Genomic DNA, 27146 nt, shown 5'->3' with positions numbered 1-27146 from the left:
ATAGAAATTACTTTTGTCACAGAGTAGTAAATAAGCTGTCAGGGTCACAGAGTTCCCTGTTGTTTTAAACATTGTAGACAGAAAAATATCCATGAATGGTAAGGATTAGACCTTTCTGACTGTAGAGTGAGATTTGTGACATTTTGTCATATTCAGAAATGCTTCTAATTATTTTTTGCAGCCACAAATAAGAAGAATTCCCCCAAGTCTGCTCGGGCCATAGCAGGCAGTCTGTCACTCCGAAGAGCTGTGGACTCCGGAGAGAACAGTCGTTCAAAGGGTGACTGTCAGGCTCTGTCTGAAGGTAAAGCTGAGGGGTTTATAAGATCATTTCATTGGGCACCTGCTTGGCTTGACTTGACGTTGCTTTAACCTTGGTGCTGAATCACAGTTGGACTGGGGCATGTGCGGCCTTTATCGGTTCCTTTTCAGGAGTTTGTCCTTTTGTTTGATTTTTGACTTTTAAGAAAAGATTTATTTTGATATATATTTTATCATATATTTGTCTGAATGTGAGAAGGTTTTACTCTTGATCCTCCTGTCTTAGCCTTCCAAGCTCTGGGGAGGCTCACATGCACCTCGGCTCTAGTGTTCGATCTCAAATCAGAACAGTATTTTTAACTATGTATTATGGACTTGTTAATTTTAAGTAGCTAGTCAAAAAGATTGAGGTATATTTTTATTTTTATTTTTTTTTTTTTTGAAGATTTTACTTAGTTTGAAATGCTCATATGGTTGGCTGGAGAGATAGCTCGTAGCTTGGAGAATTGTTTCACTCATGTAGAGGACCGACCTGGGTTTGACTGCCAACTCTCCATGGTGACTCACAACCTTCTGTAACTCCACTTCCAGGGGATCTGATACTTTCTTATGGCCTTTATTGGCACCTGACACACACTCGTTCATACATGCAGACAAAACTACTCATTTAAATTTTTACAAATTAAAAAAAATAGATCTATAAAGAAAATGTCTACACTAAGAGAGCTTTCATGTTTCTTGTCTTCTTGCTTCTTTCCTGAAGGCTCCCCAGGGAGCTCTCAGTCTGGGAGCAGACACAGCTCCCCCCGGGCTCTGACACACAGCATCATTGGGGATCTTCTGCCCAAAAGTGAAGACAGGCAGGGCACAGCCTTGGACCCCGATGCCGTAGTGGTTGCAGTTTTCAATGGTTTACCCACTGCTGAGAAAAGAAGGAAAATGGTCACCTTGGGGTAAATAATACTCTCTTTTTGGAATTTCAAGTCTAAATTATAATGAACACAACTATTTCTATAGTGTGTAGTAAGTTTATTTGTTGCATTAAAATGTCACTTTTTAAAACAATTACGGCAATTTCTCCCTCTCTCTCTCTCCTCTAAACACCCCCTGTCCCAGAATGACAGCAGTCCCCCTGTCTCCACTTCCTGAGTGCTGTATTACAGAAGTGAGCATTCCCAGCTAGCTTAGAGCTTTCTTTCACTGACATCAAGGATGCCTGAGCATACTTTGTGTGTGAGATGTGTATACTTCAGCTTTGATCTTGTCCACGTTTTAACTGCTCTGCATTCTTCCAAACCATCTGTGTTGTATCATGTGTCCTGTGTCACATATTTGTGTGCAATACAGTGCTTTTACTAGTCTTACTTATTATTGCTATTTTGTTTGCTTGTTTGTTTGTTTATTTTGAGACTGAGCCTCGTGTAGCCCAGGCTGGCCTTCAGCTCTTGATCCTCCTGCCTTACTCTCCCAAGTGTTGGGATAACAGGCTGCTCTGCATTTTTTAATTGTCTGTTTTGTAAAAAAAAAGCACTGCTTTTATCTCACCCTTTTTCTGTCTTTAGAAATCATCCTCTAAAATGCAACTTGGAATTTCCAGAAAGGATAAACAGTGATTGACACCTTTATTTCTATTCAAAATCTATTAATATGAATTAAATTTACAGCCAATCCAAAGAAAGTAGTGAAAGAATGTATTGTCTATGGATGTGTTGGCTAGGCCATCAGTATTCATCTGTTGATTTGTCACATAAATATTAAATAATGGAATTGGTCTCCATGGGGACTTTAGAAAGATCTTTCTCATTACCACATCCAGAAGGACAGTTTAATAATGGGGGTTTAATTTTGTTCTTACTCATGGATCAACAGTGGAAGTGAAAATCAGAAGAAAGTTTGGCATAGTGGTGAACTCTTACATCACAGCTATGGAGGAGACCGAAGGCAGGACGGTTGAAAGTTGGGGCCTGCATGGACAATCTAAGCAAGATCCTGGCTTAAAATGTAATTTTGAGCCGGGCGGTGGTGGCGCACGCCTATAATCCCAGCACTTGGGAGGCAGAGGCAGGCGGATTTCTGAGTTCGAGGCCAGCCTGGTCTACAGAGTGAGTTCCAGGACAGCCAGGGCTATACAGAGAAACCCTGTCTCAAAAAAAAAAAAAATAAAAATAAAAATAAAAAAAAAAAAATGTAATTTTGAGGATTGTCTGGAGGGATAGCTCAGTGGTAGGACGTATCTTAACATGGTCATTGCCCTGCCATGGTTCAGTCCCCAGAACTGGGTAGAGGGGAGGAAATCAAGAAATGTATCATCCCTGTCACCTCGCCTGATACATACATTTCTTTCAAGTTGAAGCTACAACTAGGTTCTTCCTTCCTTCCTTCTGTCCTTCCTTCCTTCCGTCCGTCCGTCCTTCCTTCCTACTTAACTACCTACCTTCCTACCTTTTATCTTATAAATTTTTTTAATATATGGTCATTTTGTCTGTATGTATGTCTGGTTCCCAAGTGTTGGAATCTCAGGGCTAGAATCACAGACATTAGGAATCAAATCTGTTTTTTTTTTTATGCAAATGCTCTTAAACACAAAGCGTTTTTCTGGCCCTTAGTGTCCCTTCTTTTTTTAAAAAACTTATTATAGAGGTATTTGTATCATTTAGTCATAAAGATTTCACATATATTTTGGGTGGGGGAAGGTATAAAATTTTATATAAATTCTAAAGTTGCTTCATAGCACCCTGATAATCTAAACAAATTTGAGCCCACACCCTGTCATGGAAGTTGGAGACTCATTCTGTGACATACATACACACACACACACACATGCGCGTATGTATGTTCATATGTTTACAAATAGTAGTTGATTGGGAAGAAAAAACATAGTCTTCAGTGGTAAGGTATTCATGCTCTTCCAAACAGTCCCTCACCTATGCTCCTGTAAGCAGCCTTTATGAAAGTCATTGCTTTCCCAAAAAAAAGAAAAGGCATTAAAGTAAAAGGTGAATGTCTTAATTACTATTCTATTGCTGTCAAGAGACACCATGGACCAAAGCAAGTCTTAGAGGGTTGGTCCATTACAACCATGTCAGGAAACTGACAGGCATGGTGCTGGAGTAGTAGCTGAGCGCTCACATCTGTCCTCAGGTGCAGGTGAAAGAGACAGACAAAGAGCCTGAGTCTGGGGTGAGCTTTTGAACCTCCTCCAATAAGACCACACTTCCTTCTAATTTCCCTGAACAGTTCCATTAATTGGGGACCATCCTCATTCAAACCTCCATGGTGAGCCAGCCGGCTAGGGATACGATGTCAGCCTGGCTCATGTGTACAGTCTCTAGCTGTGTCTTTTCCTCCTCCCTGCCGCTTTGGAGCAGTGAGGCAAAAATAATTAAATAAAGTAGTTCCCAATGAAAATGGGAGTGACTATTTTTACCTGCAGTGACTATTTTTACTTTGATTTATAACTCAATAATGCTTCTCTTAGTCTTTCAGTAGTAGAGAGAATGTTTGTATTTGGTTTAATTAATAATTACTGATTGACAAACCATTGAAAGAAATAGCACAAGGGCTGGAGAGATGGCTCAGTGGTTAAGAGCTCTGGCTGCTCTTCTAGATGCTATGAGTTCATTTCCCAGCAACCACATGGTGGCTCATAACCATCTGTAATGGGATCAGATGTCCTCTTCTGGAGTGTCTGAAGAGAGTGACAGGGTAATCACATACATAAAATAAATAATTCTTTTTAAAAAATGTTAAAAAAATAGCAAAGAGATCCTGCACCTTGTCTTTGTCCCCCACTGTTAACATTTTGTAAAACTATTACACATTGTCATAAGCAGGTAATCTATATCATAACCTTTTATTCTGAATCTTCAGTAAAATTTTTAAAATGCAAATTTAGAATTAAACACAAGTAAATCTTCCATGCTTGATTTAAGGCTCAGCTTTAGGAAAGAAAGAAAATTATTATGTCACTATTAACATTTGAAAATACCGTGTTGTTTTTCCCTCTTTGAGGACTAATGCAAAAGGAGGTCGTCTGGAAGGAATGCAGATGGCAGACTTGGAAAGTCACTCTGAAGCTGGGGAGGTACAGCCCACACTACCTGAGGGAGCTTCAGCTGCCCCTGAGGAAGGTGAGCATTGAGCTCGGACGGTCAGAAGGACCAGCGAGCAGGAGACACTGGGTTCTCAGTGGCTGTAGCAGTAGGAAGTGATTGGTTAGTGACAATGGTACAGAAGTTTAACACACATTTGAACTCTGAATTCATTTGCCTGCCTTCCTTCCTTTCTTCTTTCCTTCCTTCCTTCCTTCCTTCCTTCCTTCCTTCCTTCCTTCCTTCCTTCCTTCCTTCCTTCCTTCCTTCCTTCCTTCCTTCCTCCCTCTCTCTCCCTCCCTCTCTCCTTCCCTTCTCTGTCATCTCAGTGAACTAGAAGTTTCAGTGAATTGGTTAGTTTTAAAGTGACAAGTTAGTTGCTTCAGTTGCAAACTTGATAAGAACTCTGAGTCACATCCTGAGGATTCATAGGGAAGGTTTTTTAATTTTCTGTATCTCTAGCAACAAGGAAACCTTTCTCAGGGCCAGCAACAACTTCCTAGCTTCATCTTGTATCATTTGTTCATGGACAAGGAAAATGGGCAAAGTCCATTAATTTGCTTCCATGAGTACACAGCCTTTCAGGAAAGGCAAGGTTCTTAGACAGTGCTAAGAGTCCTGTAGAACAGTGGTTCTCAGCTATGAGTCGCAACCCCCACAGGGTTGCATATAAGATATTTGCATTACAATTCATAGCAGTAGCAAACTTATAGTTATGAAGTAGCAATAAAAATAATTTTGTGGTTGGGGGGGTTAGTACAACATGGGGAGCTGTATTAAAGGCCTGCAGCATTAGAAATGTTTAGAACCACTGATTTAGGAGGCAGGAAGAAGGGCAGGTGTAAATTATTCGTATATTAAAAATACATTGCCTGTCTTACCATGTGAATTCCCAAGCATCTGAAGTTATTACAGGATTGTATCTCCACAGCTAGCTTCAATCAGATAAATTGATTTTTTTATTTTTAAATATTTTTTAAATATTTATTTTTTTATTTTTATTTATTGATAAATTTATTTTTTTCACTGGAATATTTCTGAAATACCATACAGCTAATACTGTCTTATGAAATGTCCAGCTGCAGTTTGGAGAATCAGCCTGGTTTTGTTTTCAGGACCAGTTCCAACACAGGCCACAAGGTGGGAGTGTTGTTTCACAGATGGGGCTTGGGTTTGCTTTTTAAATCAATATATTCCAGCTGGGCTTTGTGGCCCATGCCCTGTAATCCTAGCTGAAGCAGGAGGATTACCTCAGTTTGAGGGCAGACTAAGCTATTGTTAGTTTTAGAACAAACAAGACTACAGAATGAGACTGTTAAATACAAAAAAATAAGAGAAAGGAATACTTGTATATTCCCCACTTTTCAACAAGTATTTTGTTTGATATGCCAACAGCTTCCATGTGGACGCATTCTTAATGAAAAGTAGAAACACTTCAGAATGTCCAAGTCTACCTTTGTATTCTGAGTACAGAGGGAAGAAATGTTACCTGCATGCTTGAAAATATACAGATTAGTTTTGTTGTTTTTTTGATAAAAGAATTTTAAATTTGAAATTGTCTTGCTTTGGTACATTGTTAGCATTGTTTATATTAAGCACACCTTTTTGAGCCCCCTTACTTCCCCAAGAATTCTTTTGATCTGTCCTGGAAACTTCCTCAAAATTCTTTGACAGTGAGTATTTGTGACAAATTTAAAAGTCCTAGTTAGAAAATGCCAATGTCTGTGTCAGCGTGGAATTGATTATTGATGTTCTCTCTGGGTTATGGATTTTGTAGTGAACATTTTAAATGATCTCCTGAGACCTAAGTTGGCCAGTTCAGTGGCACTTCAGCATTTGACTCCAGCAATATTCCCTCTCTGGTTTAGTTTTCAGAGTCCTTTAGAAGCTATGCCATGAATTTTGGAAAGTTTATTGCTGTTTAGTGAGAACCTGCCTTCCAGAGGGGAGGTTATTTAAATAAAGCAAATATAGACATTTGCTTTATTTAAATAGGAGTAGCTCTTGGATGGGTCTTATGGTAATTTCCTGAGATCTTAATCTCAGGTTTAAATCCCAAACGTACTGGCTGCACAGAGACAATTGCTATAGCTGGCGTGCTTGGTGTGTGCAGGTCTCTGGGAGCATTGCTGACCTGGGTATGGAACTCAGACCTTAGTTTAAATTCTAAGGGAAGACATTTTTGTTCTTTCCATCAAGCCTACCATGAACATAAAAGTCCTTGCTGTTTCCTTTTTGTATGTGTATCATATGTGATGTGCCAGTGGCTTCCATGTGCAAGTCAGAAGAATAACAGCTAGTAAAGTGGATGTGAATGTTCCCAGCAGAGAATGATGTACACCTCGTGGTAGATAAATCAACAGCTGTTCTGATCCTTACATATTATAAATGTATTATTAAAGTGGCATGCTAAACCCTATGTATAGTAATTATGTATGAATGAATAATATATACGCCAAGTATCTAAAGTACACACAAATATAAAACAAGGGACCCAAATAGATTTGAAACCAATTTACTTCTAGAATTGTTGGAATTTTCTATTATGTATGCCTGTATTTATAGATATTTCCAGCTGTAGACTATTAATTCTTACCGTAAGTTAGATTGAAAGTACCTGGCTTTTTTCTTTGTTTTGTTTTTAGAACATGCTAAGAAGGTTTAACGTGGAAAATCTTTCTCGCTGTACTAGCTACACAAACCTTTGGAGGCTTATGACACCCAGTTCTAATTAAAGAACAAAGTGGAAGGGCTGCCTCACAGGCCGCAGAGGGTAGACGCTGTGTGGTTGTTGCTTTTGTGTTTGTTGGACTGTGTGAGTGTAAAGTCAGCAGGGGTTCCAGCTCAGGACAGTCACAGTCGTGGGTTCTTTTTTTTTTTTTTTTATTTGATATATTTTTAATTTATATTTCAAATGATTTCCCCTTTTCTGGCCCCCCACTCCCCAAAAGCCCCGTAAGTCCCCTTCCCTCCCCCTGTCCTCCCACCCACCCCTTCCCACTTCCCTGTTCTGGTTTTGCCTTACACTGCTACACTGAGTCTTTCCAGAACAAGGGGCCACTCCTCCATTCTTCTTGTACCTCATTTGATGTGTGGATTATGTTTTGGGTATTCCAGTTTTCTAGGTTAATATCCACTTATTAGTGAGTGCATACCATGACTGATCTTTTGAGACTGGGTTACCTCACTTAGTATGATGTTCTCCAGCTCCATCCATTTGCCTAAGAATTTCATGAATCCATTGTTTCTAATGGCTGAATAATACTCCATTGTGTATATATACCACATTTTTTGCATCCATTCTTCTGTTGAGGGATACCTGGGTTCTTTCCAGCTTCTGGCTATTATAAATAGGGCTGCTATGAACATAGTGGAGCATGTGTCCTTATTACATGCTGGGGAATCCTTTGGGTATGTGCCCAGGAGTGGTATAGCAGGATCTTCTGGAAGTGGCATGCCCAGTTTTCTGAGGAACCACCAGACTGATTTCCAGAGTGGTTGTACCAATTTGCAACCCCACCAGCAGTGGAGGAGTGTCCCTCTTTTCCACATCCTTGCCAACACCTGCTGTCTCCTGAATTTTTAATCTTAGCCATTCTGACTGGTGTAAGGTGAAATCACACCTTCTCCCCTTCCTTCCTGCCAGGAATGAGTAGTGACAGCGACATTGAATGTGACACTGAGAACGAGGAGCAGGACGAGCACCCCAGCATGGGCGCGTTCACCGACCCGTTCCTGGCTCAGCCCCCGGATGAAGGTGCAGCTCGTAGTCACTTTACACAGGTTCCTAAAGGCCTCGCTGCCGCCGCTGCCCTTTCTGCCTCTGCTGCCGCTTCTGCTCACTCTGCTCTGCTGCTTTTACTTCTTTTTAAAATATTACTGTCATTTGTGAGAGAACATTCTGTGGTAAACAATGTGGTAAGTATCAAGAAAGTTGTTCGGTAACATTTGCCAGTTAGCCGCCTGAGTGCTGTTTCCTGCGTGGAAAAGCCTGCAGCTTGGTGTTGGGTTGCTCGTGGCAGAGGAGACTTCAGAACAGAGTGTTCAGCAGAGACAGTGGGTGGGCACCACACCTAAATACTCATTCTGCACCTGAGCTGGTTTCGTATGTTTGGAATTTTTCGTTTTTGTTTTATATTTCCTTCTCTCCGGATTTTTTTTTCTTTTCTCTATCATACTTTAACCTGAGAAACCCTTTTATTTTTTTTAAGTACACCTACAAATCCTGGAACCCTTTTTATTTTATTTTATTTTTTTTTTATTTTTTATTTTTTGGTTTTGATTTTTGTTTGGTTTTGGTTTTGGTTTTAATCCCCTTCAGAAAAGAATTCTTAGTAAAAAAAAAAAAAATTAGAGAAATCTCTTACTTTTTTAAAAAAACTGTTTGTGCCAAGAGTGGTAGTACATGACTTTAATCTCAGCACTCAGGAGTCAGAGGCAGGCAGATCTCTTGAGTTTGGGGTCAGCCTGGTCTACAGAGCTAGTTCCAGTTCAGTGAGGGATCCAAAACTTTTTTTTTTTTTAATAAAGTGCGAGGTTGTGCATGTTGGCGAAGGTGTGGAAATCAGAAGCCAACTTTTGGGGAGTCAGCTCAGTCCCTCCCCTTGCTTTTGCGGCACCCTTTCCTGTTTGTGCCACCACTGTATTCCATGTCCCAGACCAGGTAACCCTGAGATTCCGGATGGCTCTTGGGTCTTTTCCCCCATGTTGCCATAGGAATGCTGAGATTACAGATGTGTCCCATCAAATCCAGTTTTACAGATTTGACTACAGTTTTGGGCCTTACATAGGGAGAATTTGTACCCATGGATCCACCTCCCTGGCCCTTCGTCTTTACAGCAACTCAGCTTGCTGTGATGTGGCTGTCTGTGTCTGTTGTGCTTTGAGGAGATGGTTGCTACCGTACAGACGGGATGTAAACATATGCAGTGTAGTGGAGAGTTTACTGTGAGGGCTTGGCTTCTGCTGGGCTTCCTGTCCCTTGCTCTAGTTCCCTTCTCAGACCAGCAGCGAGTCTCTAGTGGTTTGTATGTCTTGAGGCATCTTTACTGATTCCCCTCTGATTCTAAAGAAGTGTCCGGCTTTGAGGCAACTTATTTTGTGTGCTGGCGGGATTTGCAGTGATGATTGCACAGGTAGTTCTGCTGAGTGAGGAACAGCTTGTGTCATAGACTCTGAGGCCGGGGAGCACTGCCATCTTTGCTCCTGGAGTAGTGTCTCAGGAGGTGTGGCTGTGGCTTTCCTCTTCTAATTGGGGGCGTCTATACATTTTTTTCCCTCATTACTTACATACAACTTATCATAAATTCTCTGAAGACAGGCTTGTTTTCCACCTAGCACATCTTTGTCAGTCAATTTGGTAAGGTTACATAAAGACTGGGCAAAGAACACATGCCTTATGACATTTGCTTTTATTTAAGGTTTTTCCCTTTCAATCTTTTTCTTAGATTCACATTCCAGTTTTCCTGATGGTGAACAAATAGACCCTGAAAATCTCCACTTCAACGCTGATGAAGGCGGTGGAAGGTAATGGCCACACGGAGAGCTGAGCTACAAGCTACCTGGTCCCTGAGATTTGTTGGAAGTTGGTGCTCAAAACTGCCAGCAGTCAGATAATCAGACTTATTTAGTTCTATTTCTTTTTTGTCATCTCTACCTGAAATAGCAATTCTGAAACTATTAGAAGGTACACAATTCCAGCAGGGTGCAGTAGTATCTGGGGAAAAGATCAAGGCAAAGACATTCTTCCCAGTGTAATGAATGAACAGTGTAGTGCTCAATTAATTTAGCAAATTAGTACATTAGCAAAGGCAGCTTGTCTCCTGTAACAGAAAGCCCGCTAAGTGCTAAAAAGCACCTGGAGGCACTGCATGATCTGATCTGGTTCAGCGTCGGTGCTCTTCTGACTTTGGCTGACATGTGGTTTAGATGGTCATAGTTTTTCATTAGGTTGTAATTTCATTAAGGCTTGTATAATAGTGCACAGGAAAACTGCTTATAAACAGATTTTGCTCAATGGACACTTTTCCTGAGTAACTGTAGCAATGTTAGAATCCTTTCTTTGAAATATGATGATAGACCAAATGCCATGTTTTTCTCACTTGTTCAAGTGTTGGCATACTGAGTAATGGCGGCACACCTTCCTTCAGTTATGTGGCCTTTACAGGGGTCATGTAAAACGAGTTAAGTTATTGTGAATGGCTTCTATGCATGGTCATTTGGACATATGTAAGATTACTATAAAGTTGTTCATCTTTTCTGCTTCCTAAAACATAACTATAGTGCAACAGATATTTTTGAACAGTATATTTCCATTGGTTGGACATTGATTTCAGTGAGTGCTTTTAAAGATTTATGCGCCTGCATGAAGCTGTGTGCCAGGCTTTCTCTCATATTCCCAATTGGCCCAAACCCCAAATGATTGCCAAATTTTGCTCCTATGCTCCTGCATTTATGTTTGAACTGTTGTATGTTTGTGAATGTTACACTTAAAGTTGGCCTAGAGACTGTTGAAGAAGCGTGGATGTGCATACAAGAGAGCGCTCCCTCTCGCCTGCTTGTACTTAGTGACTCCGGTCTGTGTCCCATGGCTGATGGCTTGCTGAATGCTGTGACTCATAGTTTACTGTTCTCTTAACAGCTTGCACTTTTTGTTAATAAAATTAACTTGAGAAAATGTGCCTCTGCAGTTTATTGAAAGTGGGACCAGAAGCACCCCTCCCCCTTCTGAATTGATTGCTGTGGCTGTTTAGCAGCACAGACAAGGGCATTTTGTTATGGCATGGGGCTTCTAGCCCTTCCTTTTAAAAACCAAAAGATTTCTTCATAGATGATAGAAATAGAATATATGGAAAGAATAATTCTTACCCAATCCCTAGCCATCCTATATACTAAAATGTCCGAGTAGGTGGTGGTTTGCTTTTGGTATTTTGATATTTCTGGGAAAGGAGCTCAAAGCCCTTGCATTGCTAGGCTGACCCTGAGCTCAAGCTGTCCGGCATACCCAGTATTTCCATGATGGCGGGAGCTGCTCTATGGCTGCCTTGGCTGTGCTGGAAGGCAGGTAGGGAGAAGGGCAGCGGCCTGACAGTAGACTCCCTTGCTGGGTTTGTTTGCCCTATGCTTTCACACTGTGTATCAAATTCTCCCTAATAATCGGTCTCGCCTACCTCGCTTTATAAAAACAAAACAAAAAACCTTTTCTCTTTTTTGTTGGACATAATTTTTTATTGTTTTTTCTGTTGTACTTTTTTCAGCATGTGTGTTTTGTGTTCATGTGCTCATGTGTGTACATGATGGAGGTGCCAATCCTGGGCAGCCATCCACATTCATTTTACTTGAAACCTTCTTTAAATACCTATTTATCTTCAGGGTTTTTACATTTGTATTTATGTGTAAGTGCTTGGGCGTCTGAGGCCACAGCTGCACCTCATGGTGCGGATGCATGGAGTCCGCTGGAGAGCCGTGAGGACCGAGCGCTCACCTCTCTAGCCCGGGTTTGCCTGTTTTTACTTTCCTTTCTTTTTTTTGGACAGGGTCTCACTATGTAGCCCTGGCTGGCCTAGAACTCTCTTTGTAGACAAGGCTGCCTCTGCCTTTTCTTCTCAGGTGCTGGGGCTAAAGGCGTGTATGTGAGCATATTGTTTTTGAACAGTTCTGACAACTTGATTGAGTTCTTCAGTAATCTTTGAGATAGACACGTTGTGTATTGTTCCCACTTGTCAGATTTGGGGAGACTGCTGCTTAAGGTTGGACCCTATGCTGTTTTCAGTTCTTTATGCTTAACCCAACACCAATAAAAAGATGAACATCTATCCTGTTCTGTTGTTTTATTTTGAGATAATTTTAGATTTCTAAGAGTTAGGAAAATTGTGAGAATTTCCATCCAGCCTTGGCCCAGCGTCTCCTTTTGTCAGTGCCATATGTAACCATAGCACAATGACCATATAATGAATCTTGTTTGCAGTACTTTTTTTAAGACAGGGTGTCATGTCCTGGTTTGTAGTAAGTAACATGAATGACCTTGAATTTCCTGACCCTTTTGATCCTCCAGCCTTCACCTTCGGCATGCTGGGATCATAGGCCTGTGCGCCATCCCTCCCAAGCCCTGGGGTCTGTCTGAACCAGGGCCTCGTGCATCGCCACCTGAGCTGCACCCTCAGCTTCACATGCATCTTAGGTCTGGCCTAGAATTTGTTATGTAGACCAGGTTCGCCTTGACCTCACAGAGATCCACTCAATTCTGCCCCCCAAGTACTGAGATTAAGGGTGTGAATCACAGTGCTCAACCATGCTATCATTCAACTTTTTGAGGAACTTGTGCCAGAAAATCATGTTAGAAACAAACATGTGAGATGAGGTATGTGCTTACTGTTACTATAATATCATATTCCTCTCAGCCAGTGGATGAGTACGCATATAAACTTTGTTTTCAGACCATCTTAACGTACCCTGTGCTGTTCTGGAAACTGCAGTCTCCTGCCTCACTTAGTGTCCTGAATACTAGGATTATAGACATGCACCTCATACCCAGCTAACATGGTTTTTCTGTTTGTTTTTTTGTTGTTTTGTTTTCTAGAGAGAGACTGTGGGTCAGTATGTACTCTAGACCAGCTCCACAGGGCTAATTAGAGGCTTTGCTCCTGTTTGTAAACACCCAACCATGTGAAGCCTGGGTCATTGGCTACAGTATATATACTCAGTTCTTTAACTTGGACACATTAAGTTTTTCTTTTCTTTTTTTTTTTTCCAAGACAAGAGTTTTCTCTAAATAACTCTGGCTGTCCTGGAGTTCTGTAGACCAGGCTGACCCTCTTTTTTCTGCTGCCTAAGTACTGGGATTAATGGTCTGATTTCTTTCTAACACTAAGTAATTTATTATTGCTAACCTATACCTGTGATTTAAAAAACTACCTTGAGTATCACTTGTGTGTATGTGTTTGAGATGGAGTTTTACATACTGCCCAGACTGGTTCTCACTCCCATGCACATGTAACCCTCTTTCCCTCAGCTTCCTAGGTAGCTACATGCTGCCCCTGAACCCTAGTACTCTTTGAATATCACGTCAAAATATAGTTTCTCAGGTATTTTGGGTTCTCAGCTTCCAAACTACCTCAGCTCCTTTCTCTACTGTCCTCTGTATTATGATTCTGAGATGCACTGCTAAGACATATTGTTACCGTCCATGCTCTCCTCACCTACATACATTCTAGTTATTTTTTGACTTACATATTTAAAGTGTAGTCCTTTGGCATGCAGTCTTCTGGCTTTGGCAGATGTTGGATGGCCACCAGAGAGCTGCTGAGAGCATTTCAATTTTCCTAAGAATTCTCTGAGGTGGCCCCTTACCAGGGAACACTTCTCTTAGCATCTGGCTGCCACTGTTGTTAACTGTTCTCTGTCCTTTTAATCTTCCCTTTTCATAGCACTGCCTACATAGATCCACAGCGTACAGTCATGTGTAAGAACAGTTATGTGTAGCCATCATGTATTACTCAATACTTAGCTTTGTTTGCTTGCTTGCTTGCTTCACCAAGTAGTATTCTACTAGTGCTTCCACTGTAATCCATTCACCCACTTAAACAATTTGGGTCATTTCCACTCTAGCATGTTTGATATGAGACTTTTATATGAGCTGTCTTCATTTTGAAGGGCATTGTATGCCTATGAGTAGGGTCATCAGGTATGTAATAAGATAGAATTTGCTGGGAAGTAGCCTCCAAATCCTTGGACTGTATGTGACATTAGTTGTTTATAGTTAGAAGCTGGTAGTTTATTCAAACAAGATGCCTCAAGGTGGGACTTATAAGACAAAAAAAGCCAATAGTGTAATGTGCTGATAAGGTTCTAGATCATCTGATTCCAGACTGATGGAATTCCAGAATTTGATGGAATTCCACCAAAAAACAAACAAACAAACAAACAAACAAACAAACAAAAAAAAAGGGTGCGTCACAGTCAGCCCAGGCTTTTAAGTTGAATAGAGAAACAAGTGCTTGTTTACATCTACATCTCAGAGAGGGACAATGCTGGTGTTCTTAAAGACATGAAAAGTATATGAGGCTATCCTGGGCTAGTGGGTCTCTGTGTTTTAAGATCAGATCTTACTTTATAGCCCAGGATAGCCTCAAGTTGATATTCTCCCAAGTGCAGGATTACAAAGTGTGCCATCATGCCAAGTTTGATAGTGTAATTTTTTAAATCGTGATTCGGAGGAGAGTGAACTATTTTTTAAAACTTAATGATTTTAATTATGTATGTGTATTCCTGTGTGTGGCTATTTGCGCATGAGTGTGGGTACCCTCTAAGGTGAGAGGTGTCAGATCCCATGAAGCTAGAATTTAGTGGTCATGAGCTACCCCATGTATATATTTAGAATTGAACTCTAAGGTCCTCTAAAAAACAGTATGCATTCTTATGGTGAGTCATCTCTCCAGTCCTATTTTAAAAATTTGTATCCTACTTCTAACTATGAAAAGTTTAGAAAATAGTCAAGTTTAAAGCCACTGTCGGCAACATAGAAAACCAAACCATAGCCTTGGAACTTAGGGACTTCAGAGAACTGTTCTTTGCATAGTTTTCCCCTGGTAACATTTTAAGACTTCTTGTCCTATCTCTAGTTTTCACATCAACCAGTGACACATGGCTTTCTGGTCAGTATTTATAGAAGTTAAAAACCAAACAAACCAACAAAACAAACTAAAAGCCCCTCTGCTTGAGTAAACTTGAGCAAATGTAAGAATTGTTTGCTACTCTGTAGTTTGGGCTGTATATCCATTGTACTGCTGTTTGTGAAAACTTTGTCTCCAGCTGACACGGTAGGGACTGAGCCCTGTTGCTTCTCTGCCCTGACCAGAACCCCGGCAGGCAGTGTCTCCTCTAGGAGAGCCTGCATTGTACGTTTCATTGAGTCCTGCCTCTTCCTCCACTGGCAGCTCCATAGCAACACTGCTGGGCTCAGTGCCCTCCGAATGCTAGCGCTCTCTCTCTCTCTCTCTCTCTCTCTCTCTCTCACACACACACACACACACACACACACACACACACACACACACCTATTGGTTCACTTTATAATTATAATATATGTCATGTTACTTCAGAAAGAGGTCTTCATCTTTAAGTATCAAATTTTAGGATTTTTCAAATAATAGTTATTAATTAAAATGTCCTTTCCTTTCTTCCTGAAAAGCAATCCCCCCTTGAATATATCATCTTTTTAGAACTTTTTATAAAGTTACAGTAAGGACTGAATGACCAAGAAATTAGGAGTTTAGCATTGTAACTGTGAAATAAGTCTTGCTAGTAAAGCAGTCACAGCATGTTAACTGGATCCATCCATTAAAACCAGTAGCTCTCAACATTCCCAGTGCTGCAGCCCTTTGGGACATCTTGCCATTCTGGCCATTGTTATGGTTTGTAGATGTCACATCTGGGCAGGACTATCAACTCCATTTTTCACTGGGAGCTAATAATCTTCTGGGAGGAGGGATGCTTCCCAGTCAGTCCCAGCTCCTCACATAGACTCCTAGGTAAATTCTTCTGACTTGCACATGGAAGCCACTGGCACATCACATATGATACACATACAAAAAAGAAACAGCAAGGACTTTTATGTTCATGGTAGGCTTGATGGAAAGAACAAAAATGTCTTACATTAGAATTCCCTTCCTCATGTTGTAGTGGCCCCCAGCCATAAAATTATTTTCGTTGTTACTTTGTAACTTTGCTCCTCTTATTGTAAGTGTGTGTCTGTTTTCTTGTGGTCTTTGCAGGTGTCCTGCACTGCCTTTGCTTCCCTGCATTTTCTGTGCTATTCCTGTGGACAGACTCTCCAGAAAGACTTAGAGCCACCTCACACTGGATTATTTCAAGACTGAAATCCAGTGATGTGAAGGGAAAGTTTGAGCAATTGAGTACAGATATGTAAGATCTGAGAAATCACCCCATAGGCCAGGGCGGGTTCCACCTCTCCTACTGTCTCTTCCATCTGCTCCCCCCCTTACCCCAGTTAAACCAGTGGGAGGGAAACACAGGAACACAAGCATCTGCCTCTTCTCCCTCTCCGGCAGCCCCGGGTGTGAGTGCTGAGGATTTTTTGTGGGTAGGTGCTAGTAGTTTAATCAGCACTTAGAAGATTTGCAGTTTTCAATGTTTGTAAGGTATAAGAAATCTACTCTTTCCGGGGGTGGCACGTGCCTTTTTTTTTTTTTTTTTTTTTTTTTTTTTTTTGAGACAGGGTTTCTCTGTGTAGCCCTGGCTGTCCTGGAACTCACCCTGTAGACCAGGCTGGCTTCAAAGTCAGAAATTCGCCTGCCTCTGCTTCCCAAGTGCTGGGATTAAAGATGTGCACCACATGCCCTTAATCCCAGCACTCTAGAGGCCGAGGCCAACTGATGGAGGGGGTGTGTTTGAAAGATCTGCCAAGTTTATCACTCAGCTTTCCTTTAAGAATAAGACACATTACTGGTGGTTTTTAGTTGCTGAGTTTTATTAAGATATTGGCAAAATTTCAACATACTCCTTACCTGAATAAACAGTTTTAATAAATAAAATATGAAGGATCACTTATGATTACAATTCAACTCAAAAGTGATCTGTAGAGTGGGTTTGTAAATCGTAACGTCACTCACTTCACTCCAGAGAGAAGTCTTTGCAGAGAAATGTCATGAACAAGAGAAAGCTTGTCTCACCAAAGAGCACCTAGAGAGATTACAATGATGTATCTGCATTATCTCAGACGTCAGAGTTAAAGTTTTCCTTTTCAAGAATGACTGCTGCGCCAGTGTGGAACCCCCTGCCCTCCATCAGGTTTCTAATCTATGATAAGCAGGCCTGAGCTGTTCAGATGCTGCTGGGCTGCAGCAACAGGGTTTTTCCTTCAGTCAGTACAGTTTGGCTGTTATAATACTGGCAGTATCATTTGTTTTGAAGAAACATCCATCTTTTCATAGATCAAAACAGAAGAGTGTTGGGGTTTTCTTTTTTTAATCCTGGTTTTAAAAGGTGAAAACAAATCTTTTAGTAACTTACGATCCAAAGAAAATTTCCCCAAAGATTTGAACAAAACTATAGTATCCTCTTTTGTAGCCTTAGGTGAAAAAGCTCATTGAACAAATTATGTTTAAAAATTAAAATAATTTAGACCCTTTCTCATGAAACCTCAGGCAGCCCTTGGCGGGGGAGGAGCACTGGGAGCACAGCAGTTTACTTCTCCACACATGGAGCTGATCACGCAGCATTTCCTTCTGCCCCTTGGATGCCGCGCGCACGCGCCTTGCTGGCACAGTGTTCTAGCAGTGGAATGTGGTGGCCATGGGGATGAAGTGACGCTGCTGTGCCACTGTGACGTTGGTCGGGACTGGACTTAGTGCGACATTACTAACACTGTCCTTTGAAATGATACTTTCAAGGCGCCTTCTGTTAAGTTAAATGCAACATGGACTTTAATTGTATTACTTCAAGGACAATGGATGGCACTTATAGGTAAAGAAAAGGTATATACATGTTTTTCTGTCTGACCTCTGTTGTACAGACATAACTATTACTAAAAGCCCCAGTATTTGGTGCTGTGATATTGCCATTCTTAGTTATCCTTTCCAATATACATGTCTCAAAAAGTGAAAAAAAAAAAAAAAAAACTTTGAAATTAGGGACTGATGCCCTTTGAGACTCACAGTGAATGTACAAGGAGTAGTAACCTCGGTTGGTGACTTGTCTACTTTCCTATCAGATACTACACTTTCTTGTTTATATTTGATTTGCTATTTCCTACTTTAACAAAACTGTTTTAGCAAGCAAACAAATTGATGCAGATCATGTTAATTGAAAAAGTGATACTGCCACTCTTTAAGGATCGAGTGCAGAACTTTCACCACCACTAAATTGCACAATGAAATAGAGGTACAAAACACATAATTCACAGACTATACCTCAGCATTTACAGTTAATATATATTGTATAGATACTTTTATATCTCTAATATTTTTACAATCACCAGATACACCATCATTAAGTATAAGTTACAGCAATGTATAGATACCATTAGTTAGAGGGCTACTTATTGCTTACATCAGCAAGCAGCAAATAAGGGCAGAGGATGGGAACTGAAGGGAACTACTTCCTATCACCAGTGGCATTAAGGTTTAACACTGCATTTCACAAAGCACTGCTTCTTGTCTGGTTTATAGAACCAACAGCAGCATTTATCAGGCCAATAACCACTACTTTAATATTATAGAGAATGTTGAAGGACTTACCTTACAAATGGTACCTAACTACCTTATAAATACGCACATTGTGAACAAATGAAGTTATTTTTTACAATATTATTAACTTGACCACACTAGAAATACTTTTCTCTATTTTCTAGAGAGCTAATGATATGAGAGATGGAGTTAACACTGCTGTGTAGTCAGACCTTTCAAAATGGCTCTGTTTGTCCCAGTTTCATCCACACAGTTTTTTTTTTTTACCCCACTGATTAAAAAGCCTATATCACCTCAAAGTTTTTCTTCTTTTCTCCTCATTCTGATCAAAAACCATTGCCAACAGGTAACCACAGATGTACTTAGCTACTTCAGGATATGAATGTACACCTGTATTCTGCTGCCTTGGTTTCTTGTTTTTTTGGAAATTTTGATTTGAAAGTGACCCTGTACCTGACAGGTTGTCAGCAAGATCTGGGCTCAAAAGATGACAGCTGTGAGTGAGGGCCGTGTGTGGGCAGAGCACAAGAGAGAAAGAAATGAACACGGCTGAGGTGGGGCCTTGGGTGATCCTCCCCTCCTGTGTGTCACACATGCTGTGGGAGGGGAGACAACTGACCCCAAGGTCAACAGAAAACACTGAGAATCTCCGCTTACTCTCAAATTTTGAAAAATAAAAGATATAGATTAACAGTGTGACCATTGCTGAAGAGAAGCTGGGTTTTGGTCTCTTAAGGATTTGATGTACCTGGGATATGTTAGTCATTTATGTCTTCAAATTTGGGGATCTTAGTCCTCTGTGGGTCTGGAGAATGCAGCATGAACTATGTTACATAGAACATGATTAGGGAGCAGCAGTGCCTGCACTGTGCGCAATGGCTCCAGCAGCTACCCTTGCCTATCGGCCTGACTGGCCCAGGGTAGGGGTGGGGAACAGGAGGCCACGGGCCCATTCATGGCTGAGAGAAACCAGGTGCCTCACTCAACAAATATGGCCGTGCACTTGCTGTCTTTCTGCTTTGAGAGTTTGAAATGGCAAAAGGTGGTTGATTTAAAACTACAAACTATAACTTAAGTATTGAAAAGATTTTAAACTACACATTATGACTTAAGTATTGAAATGAGAAGCACAGGACCTGTCACTGTAGTCTGAAGCAAGCAGCTGGGCTCTGGCTCGTCTTCCAGTTACAACTAAACAGCCCTGGCTCTCAGTAATGTGCATTGTCCTTTGCACTTGGCCTCTGCGTTCACACTCAGCCTCCTTCATACCAATTACTTCATGCCTTGGGGAAAACAATTTTAGAGAAGTTAAAACTATCATTTTTCATTCTCCAAACTATGTTTTATATTATAGTGATATATGCCTTTGCTGTCTGTAAACATAAAAAAGCAGAAAATATAGAAATGCTATTTTTACAACTCATTTTAAATGGCATGAGTCTTTTATCGTACCTGACATCATCTCTGCTAAATCACTTTTATTCCTGAGATGAAGGTACTGTGAAAAACATTAGCATCATAGGTTACAACCAGCTGACGGTGGGCTCCTAAAATGATGAGTAACAAAATCCCACCAAAAGCACCATAACAGGTTATAAAACGCTCAAATAACTAAAACTTTATGAAGTATTTTAATTAAAAATGTTCATAGTTGCCTTTCATTTTCTATGAAAAATGAATTACCTTAGTGTATACTGCCTCCCAAGTCTGAGAAATGACACTTTGGTACTGGTTTACTGCATCTTTCATCGGCAGTTTAGACCCGTGTGGCTTTTAGTCTCTCACCTACCCACACAGTTGGGAAGAGACACTCCATCGTCCCCAGGATCCTGAGGGACATTTCCCAACAACATTTAATCCTGCATTGTTTCCTTTAGATTAGGCACATCAGACCAGATAGTTGCTATTTCCATACCATATATTCTGACTGGAATAACTTTCAAGCTTCCACTAGTGACGTGAAGGGATGGTGGAGAGGGGGCTGGCTGTATGTAGGTATAGAGACACATCACAGGGACCAGTTGAATAATTTTTCTAGTGAAACTGCCAATACTTTTGATTAGATTGAAAACGCTATTTTGAGTTTCCTAAAGATCTATGTACATTTACGGGTTGAGCCATCGGTGGATTCATAATGAAGCACATGTATGTTAAAAATGTCTATCTTGTTTCTACTCTGATAGTTATATTTCTGAGAGAACTAGCTAGCCTACATTGAAGAAAAAGTCTTATATTTTATAGCCCCAAGGAAAGTCTGGGCATGGGATATCATTACGCTTTCTGATCTTCATGTTTCTACTATATCCTTCCCAACTATTTTCCCTCCATGGCAAAGAACTTCTTAACATCTTGTTTCTCTTCCCACTTCTAGTAAGTGAGGAGAGGCTAATGCCTATTTTGTGGGAAGGCTCTCCAGCAGACAGAAATGAATAAAACTTTGGATTAAACCTGAATCCACACTGCCTTTTGGAGTAGTGGTGGCGTAAATGATACAATCTAGATGCTGTTTTCCCCCAGGATTTGAACTGTTCATTTTCCAACCCAGAACAGACAGGAGACAAATTCTCCATTCTGCATATCTGGTGCCCTGTTGAACCCAAATTAAAAGAAACCAGAGGCTCTCCAGCACCACTCCGTTCAGGCAATGAAGACTTGACTGATCTCTCCTCCATTATTAGCTCATTAAGATCTGCTTTCTTTGGTGTACCAGAACCAATCATCTCAACTGGTGGCAAAAATTGGGTACTGTGAGGTTTGCTTGCTTCTATTTGTGTGAGATCTAAGTAGTCTGGATCTTCCAGCACGTTGATTTGGGGCCCTGGGCTGAGGCTAGTTCTATCAGTGAATGAATCCACTCGCCCCTCATAGCCTAGATCGGCGGGTGCTGAGCACTGGTGCTGTGGCCAAGGGCGCTTGCACTCTCCATGAGTCTCCTTATCATCCCCACCATCTTCTTGCCCTCCTTGAAAAGAGTTCTCTGTCCACTCTGACTCCTCACTAACATTTACAGCCTTGTTCATGTCCCTCAGGAATACCACAATAACAGTGATGTTATCACTTGACCCCGCATCACGAGCCGACGCTACTAATTTGTGGGCAACCATGCTGCTGTCTCCATTATTCTCTTTCAAGTGGTCAGACACAACCTTTACTGCCTCATCGGGGTTCACGGTGTCATAGAAGCCGTCACAGGCCAGAATGAGGTAGTCTTCAGTCCCATCCAGAACAGTGGAGGCAGAATCCGCGTCTCCACAGATATATGGCTTGTGCTCAGCATCTCCTGTGGAAGTAGACGGGAAGGCTGTCAGAAGGCAGGCTCTGGCTCATCTAAATGTTTAGCACGCTTAAGGTCAAAAAATTCTAAGTGAAACACTTGAGTTCTGTATTACTTTGATGTTTATATTTGCTAGTTGCAGGGCTCAGTTCCTCTTTGGCTTTATATTCTCACACTTGTACTTGTGGCTACAGTTTAGGTTTTGCTGATGAAAGCAAAAATCATCAAATATAAATTTGCTGCTATGCTGAAAATATCAGTCATACATAGGAGAGCTCTTAGTTCAGTAGATTTTTTGGTTTATTTACAACTTGAGAATATTATGGGGGGAAAATCCTAAGTTTTCCCTATTTCCTCATCAAACAATTTCCTGTCATTTTTTTTTTAAAGACATTGATAAGTAGGTTTGTGTTGTGAACATGGAAGAAGGTTTGAGTTACAAGAGATTTAAAAACCAAGTGTGGGGACTGGAGAGATGGCTTAGCAGTTAGCAGCACTAGCTGCTCTTTCAAAGGACCCAGATTCAAATCCTAGCACCTATATGGTAGTTTACAACCATCTGTAATTCCAGTTCCAGGGAATCAGAAACCCATACACAGACATACATGGAGGCAGAACACCAATGTAAATGATTTTTTTTTTTTTTTAAAAAAGGGGGATTTCCCTAAAGCCAAGGAAGTTTGTAGGCCTCTGCATAGTCCCATAGACAGCTAGGCCTTTGTTATAGACTGCTTGGTTTTGGATCTACTTGGCTTCTCTTTCTTTGATGCTTTGTTTAATGGCTTGTAATATCTGGAGAACAGACAAAGTCTACAATAACCCGGGCGTGGTGGCACACACCTGTAATCCTAGCACTTGGGAGGCAGAGGCAGATGGATTTCTAAGGTTGAGGCCAGCCTGGTATACAGAGTGAGTTCCAGGACAGCCAGGCCTACAAAGAGAAAAAAAATCCACAATAAGTGTCTTAATGTCTTCAGAGATGACCCCCTGCGCTGCCCTTGTCCTCCCCCCCACCATCCAATACGCTCACTAACAAGAGAAGCAGACCCACTGCTGACATCACCATCTTCTAAGGCTTTCAGAACTTTGAACTGCAGACACTACCAGTCCCTACATTGTTTTCCTGTAGACACTTGGAAACGAGCCAGCTGTTGTTCTTAGCCACCAAACCATATGTGAAGTAGTGCTCTATAACTTAGGTTCGAGGACAGCACTGGGGTCAGCATGCCTAACTCCAAATCCTCGCTCCCACACGTATCTGCTGTAAGTTCCCTTTTGCCTCAGATTTTTTTCAAGCTTGTCAGGCTCCCAAGAGTTCAATAGGAACCCTGTGTGGCTAGCTATAAACTGTGTGGGCCATATGCTGTATCCGGCATGTTGAGTACCTAGATACCAGGAAAATGAGTATTTACTAATATTTAGGTTAATGTATCTGTAAATATGAAACAGAGGGCCTTTTTTGATCCTATGTATTCCCAACTTCAAACTAATCTACTATCCTCCCCCCCCCCTTTTTTTTTTTTTTTGAGCCAAGGTCATTTCATTCACATAGCCCAGGCTGGCCTCTAGCTTGTCTTGCAGCCAAGACAAATGCCTAATCCCCTTGCCTCCTCCCAGCTGCTGGCCCACTGCCTGTTGAAGCAAATCATAACTTACACGGGCAGGGCTCAGAGTCCCCACCAGGCCGCTTCATCTCACCTCTGTTTACCCGATTGAAATATTTTACGAACTCCACTTCTAAAAATAAATGTGATCTGAGTCATACTGTTCCAAAAAATCTTGTTTTAGTGCTAACAATTAAAGACTATTTCAACCATTAGTTTAGAAGAGTACATACAAAGATTTGCAGAGGAAATATTGCCAATATTCTGGCATTTCACCTGCTCTCATGTTGAGTGTCACATTTCACCCCCAAATTTGGTAGGGGGCACAAACATCCATTCCATGGTGGGGTGGGAGTTTGTCTTCAACCTCCCCTCTCCTCCTGCTAGGAGATGTGCCTGCCTCAGTCAGCTTTGGTCATAATGAAGGGCTCGTGAGGTGAGAGAGTTGGCAAGGCATTAGTGTCATTTGTTTTTAAGTGGATTTGAGCTGTCCCTTAAAGTCCTTTCCTGTACCTTTCAGCCCATTCCAATGACTCTCCCAAATCTTACATTCCTCAACTCCTTAATTTAGCCAGGAACTACCCCTCGTCCTGTCTTAGCCTCCCAAGTTCTGGGATGACAGTTATGGACCACCAGGCCCTTCCATATCTCAGTTGGTATGTTCTTACACTTACAACTGAGAATATTTCTCTCCAATATTACCAGTCATTTCCTATTTAAAGTAGCATTTCATTTTTAAGGTTTATTTTGTGTGTCTGAATGTTTTTTCTGTGTTTGTATGTTCACCACATGTGTGCCTGGTACCTGAAGCTCTTAGAAGAGGGGCATCAGATCTCCTGGAACTGGGATTGACAGATGGCATGACCATTCACGTGGGTGATGGGAATCAAGCCTGGATCCTCTGCTCAGGAAAGACACAAGTGCTCTTTCCTGCTGAGCCATGTCTCCAACCCATAATCCCATTTGTTTTTCAACCCATTTCTCACATGGGCCCTCTGCAGTCCTTGGCTGCTCAGCCTAGAAGCCCTCTTTTCCTGGCACCTGAACGATTCATTCCTGTCACTCATTTTTCATGGCTTATTCCTTGATTTCATAGTACAACAGTTGTGTGCTAGGAGTGTGTCAGGCCCAGTTCTGAGTGAAGTATATAGCTATCTTACACGTGAATCCCAGGAGCAGGGTACCAGTGCTCCCCTTTTAAAGGAGCAGACCAGTACTGAGACATTATCTTTCCAAGATCAGTAACCTATATAGTGGCAGAGCCAAGATCCAAACAGTATCTGCCCATTGTGTTACTTTAAGTCACTGATTAGCTACATATGTCTTGGCATCGCCACACAATATGTATTTTCTGGGCAGTGTTACTCATGCCTGTAGTTTAAACATTGGGTGCACACACGACAAATAGTGTTGCCAAGGTGGGATGAATTACTAAATCCTTATCTCCAACTCGGAACTTTCAGCTAAACTCCAAATCCATATTTCTAAGTATATACAAAATCTCTTACAAGACATCTCATCAGCACCTAGTGCTGGGAATATGTCCAGCTGAACTCACCCCCCACTGAGGCTGCTTTATTACAAATGCTCTATCATCTTCCCACTCACAAGTCGGAAACCTGGAAGGTAGTTTTCCTCTTCTTCACAAACTATCATCTGTCTCACCAATTTACAGCCTCCTCTGTGTCTCCTGTTTTAGATGTCCTGTCTGCTGCTCTGTTCCCACAAGCCTTCTAAATGGTCTCCATTCTAGACCTTGTCCGCTCAACTCTTTCTCCCGCTGTAACCACAAGTGCTTGGTGAGACGAGCCTGGTCGCACATACCCTCTGCTTGTTCACCTGCTGCAGTGCAGACCCTCACAGGCTGGCAGAAACACTTCTCCTGACCAGTCCACCCTCTGCTCTCACTTTGCGTACTCATTGCTACTCCTAAAACTATTTATATCCTGGGGTTTCCCTCCCTAAACATAGTGTGTCACCCTATCCACCTGCAGAGTCACTTTATCTGTGATGTCGTCCTTATTCTGTCTTAGGTGTCGCTTCCTGAAGTACTGCTTTGGTTTCACCTTGTGCTCTATTTTTAGAATCAAGGCCGGCATCTACACATTAAGTTGGCTCTGTGGAGATGCATCAGTCTCCTGACAAAACGCTGTCAGAAGGACGATGAAGAGGAAGAGCTCTAGAAAGGTTCTAGTTGTCAAAAATAATTGTATCTAACAGTATATTTTAGGCTTGAGAATTTCCCTTCTTTTGGCCTTGTTCCACAGTAACTAATAGCACCCTCATTGTAAAGTCAAACTGTTCTTCATGAGGTATTTGTACTCATTTAGCTATTTATCACTTAGCTTCTTATGTTCATATTTGGGGAACTTTACAGTTTGCCAGCATCTTTTCAAAAAGTAGGAAGGATTTGAATCACCAATGAAGCTAAACCAGATCTTTCAGGTTGTCTTATTCTGGAATCTTTGGTAATGATAAACTAATTTAGTAATTAGAGATGACCTTTGTGTATGCTAGCTCTGTCTGTATTCAGTTCCTTTTTTGACAATTAAGAGTTGTAGTACGTATGCCTGTGAAGACAATGCTGGCAGTCTCAAGCACGCAGCCCTAACATATACACATGAGCAGCACACTAACCGGGTGCAGCAGGCTGTGCTTACATGCGACACTGTGAAGAAGTCAGCTGGGAAGAGAAGCTAACCCGGGGAAGCCTGACAACACACTCAGCCCGGATCTAGACAGAGGCAGGCACCGCCCAACTCCTTGAAGGTATGCCTATGACTTTTTCCAGTCACCCACTGAAGCTGTTTTATAGTGGCTTCACCCTTTTAAAAGCTTAAGTTTTAGGGAGACCAGGTTTTTTTAATGCTTGTAAGGGGTGGAAGCGCCAGGGTGGGTAGAGCCCTTGCCTCTCATGCATGAAGCCCTAGACGTGTTCCCTAACGTGAATGGGAGAGAAGGGAAAAGAAAAAGTGAGCTCGAACCCAAGATTATCTGACAAAGGATGTGTGTGTGTGTGTGTGTGTGTGTACACAACATATACATTCTAAATATTTCCATATTTAGAAAATAGTTTTGTATTAAAAGTGTGTTTTTAAGAATTCTGTTCATGTCATTTTATAATTCACCAAAAAAGAAACTATGATGTTTGGAAGGAACCTCCCATTTTCTGCAAATGTGGAATGAAACAATCATTTCGGTTTTAAGCAGATTTGTACACTAAATTGGAAGCTCCTATTAAAAAATATAAACTGATAAATTCAATATTCCTTGACATGATTCCTATTATATAATGAATTTTAAATGTATAAATAGTCAGGTGGACTTAAATAACTAAAAAGTCATCTAGTTGTTATTTTAAACAATGGTAAGCATTCTGAGCATATAAATAGCATCTCAAGTTCCTTCATATCAAAGTTAACACATCACAGTGAGCTAGAAGACTGGAGAAATGAGATTCCCGTTTTCCTACCTATGGCTCTGGAGACGGACAGGCTCCCATTCACCCTCCAGGCACCGAACCATACCACACAGCCTCCGAGGGCCTCAATCCGCTGCTTTTCATCCTAAAGAGCAGTGCGATAAAAATCAAATCACTGCATTCAGGATTCATTCATCTGCTTTACAGTAAATAGATATACCGCCCATCATCAGAAAGCTTGGGAAAGGTTTTCTGCATCTATCCACTAGGAGGAGGGCATAGTTGCTGAGA

At 41.3% G+C, this 27146-nt stretch overlaps 2 protein-coding genes across 6 annotated transcripts in view; one reads left to right on the top strand and one right to left on the bottom strand.

Moving 5' to 3' along the window:
- The window catches only part of Trim37 (tripartite motif containing 37), a 121110-nt gene that overhangs the window by 80445 nt on the left and 13519 nt on the right, over nt 1-27146 (top strand). For 3 of the 5 annotated variants that reach the window (XM_052197659.1, XM_052197660.1, XM_052197658.1), the window contains exons 20-24: nt 182-304; nt 1025-1214; nt 4273-4391; nt 7999-8109; nt 9800-9878. In XM_052197659.1, coding sequence (XP_052053619.1) covers nt 182-304; nt 1025-1214; nt 4273-4391; nt 7999-8109; nt 9800-9878 — 622 coding nt within the window. Of the gene's footprint in view, nt 1-181; nt 305-1024; nt 1215-4272; nt 4392-7998; nt 8110-9799; nt 12167-27146 lie in introns of those variants that run through there. The other 2 variants (XM_052197662.1, XM_052197661.1) reach the window with 2 other exon arrangements.
- Nucleotides 17976-27146, bottom strand: part of Ppm1e (protein phosphatase, Mg2+/Mn2+ dependent 1E) — a 130918-nt gene continuing 121747 nt past the window's right edge. Inside the window, exons 6-7 of the mRNA XM_052197664.1 lie at nt 26907-27000; nt 17976-21836 (exon numbers count right to left, since the gene is read on the bottom strand). Of these exons, the coding sequence (XP_052053624.1) occupies nt 20785-21836; nt 26907-27000 (1146 nt within the window). The 3' untranslated portion in view covers nt 17976-20784. The remainder of the gene's footprint in view (nt 21837-26906; nt 27001-27146) is intronic.

The sequence above is a fragment of the Apodemus sylvaticus genome, chromosome 10 (genome assembly GCF_947179515.1).
Source record: "Apodemus sylvaticus chromosome 10, mApoSyl1.1, whole genome shotgun sequence".
NCBI lineage: Eukaryota > Metazoa > Chordata > Mammalia > Rodentia > Muridae > Apodemus > Apodemus sylvaticus.
The sequence above is the reverse complement of the archived record's forward strand: the minus strand, read 5'-3'. Positions and strand labels throughout refer to the sequence as shown.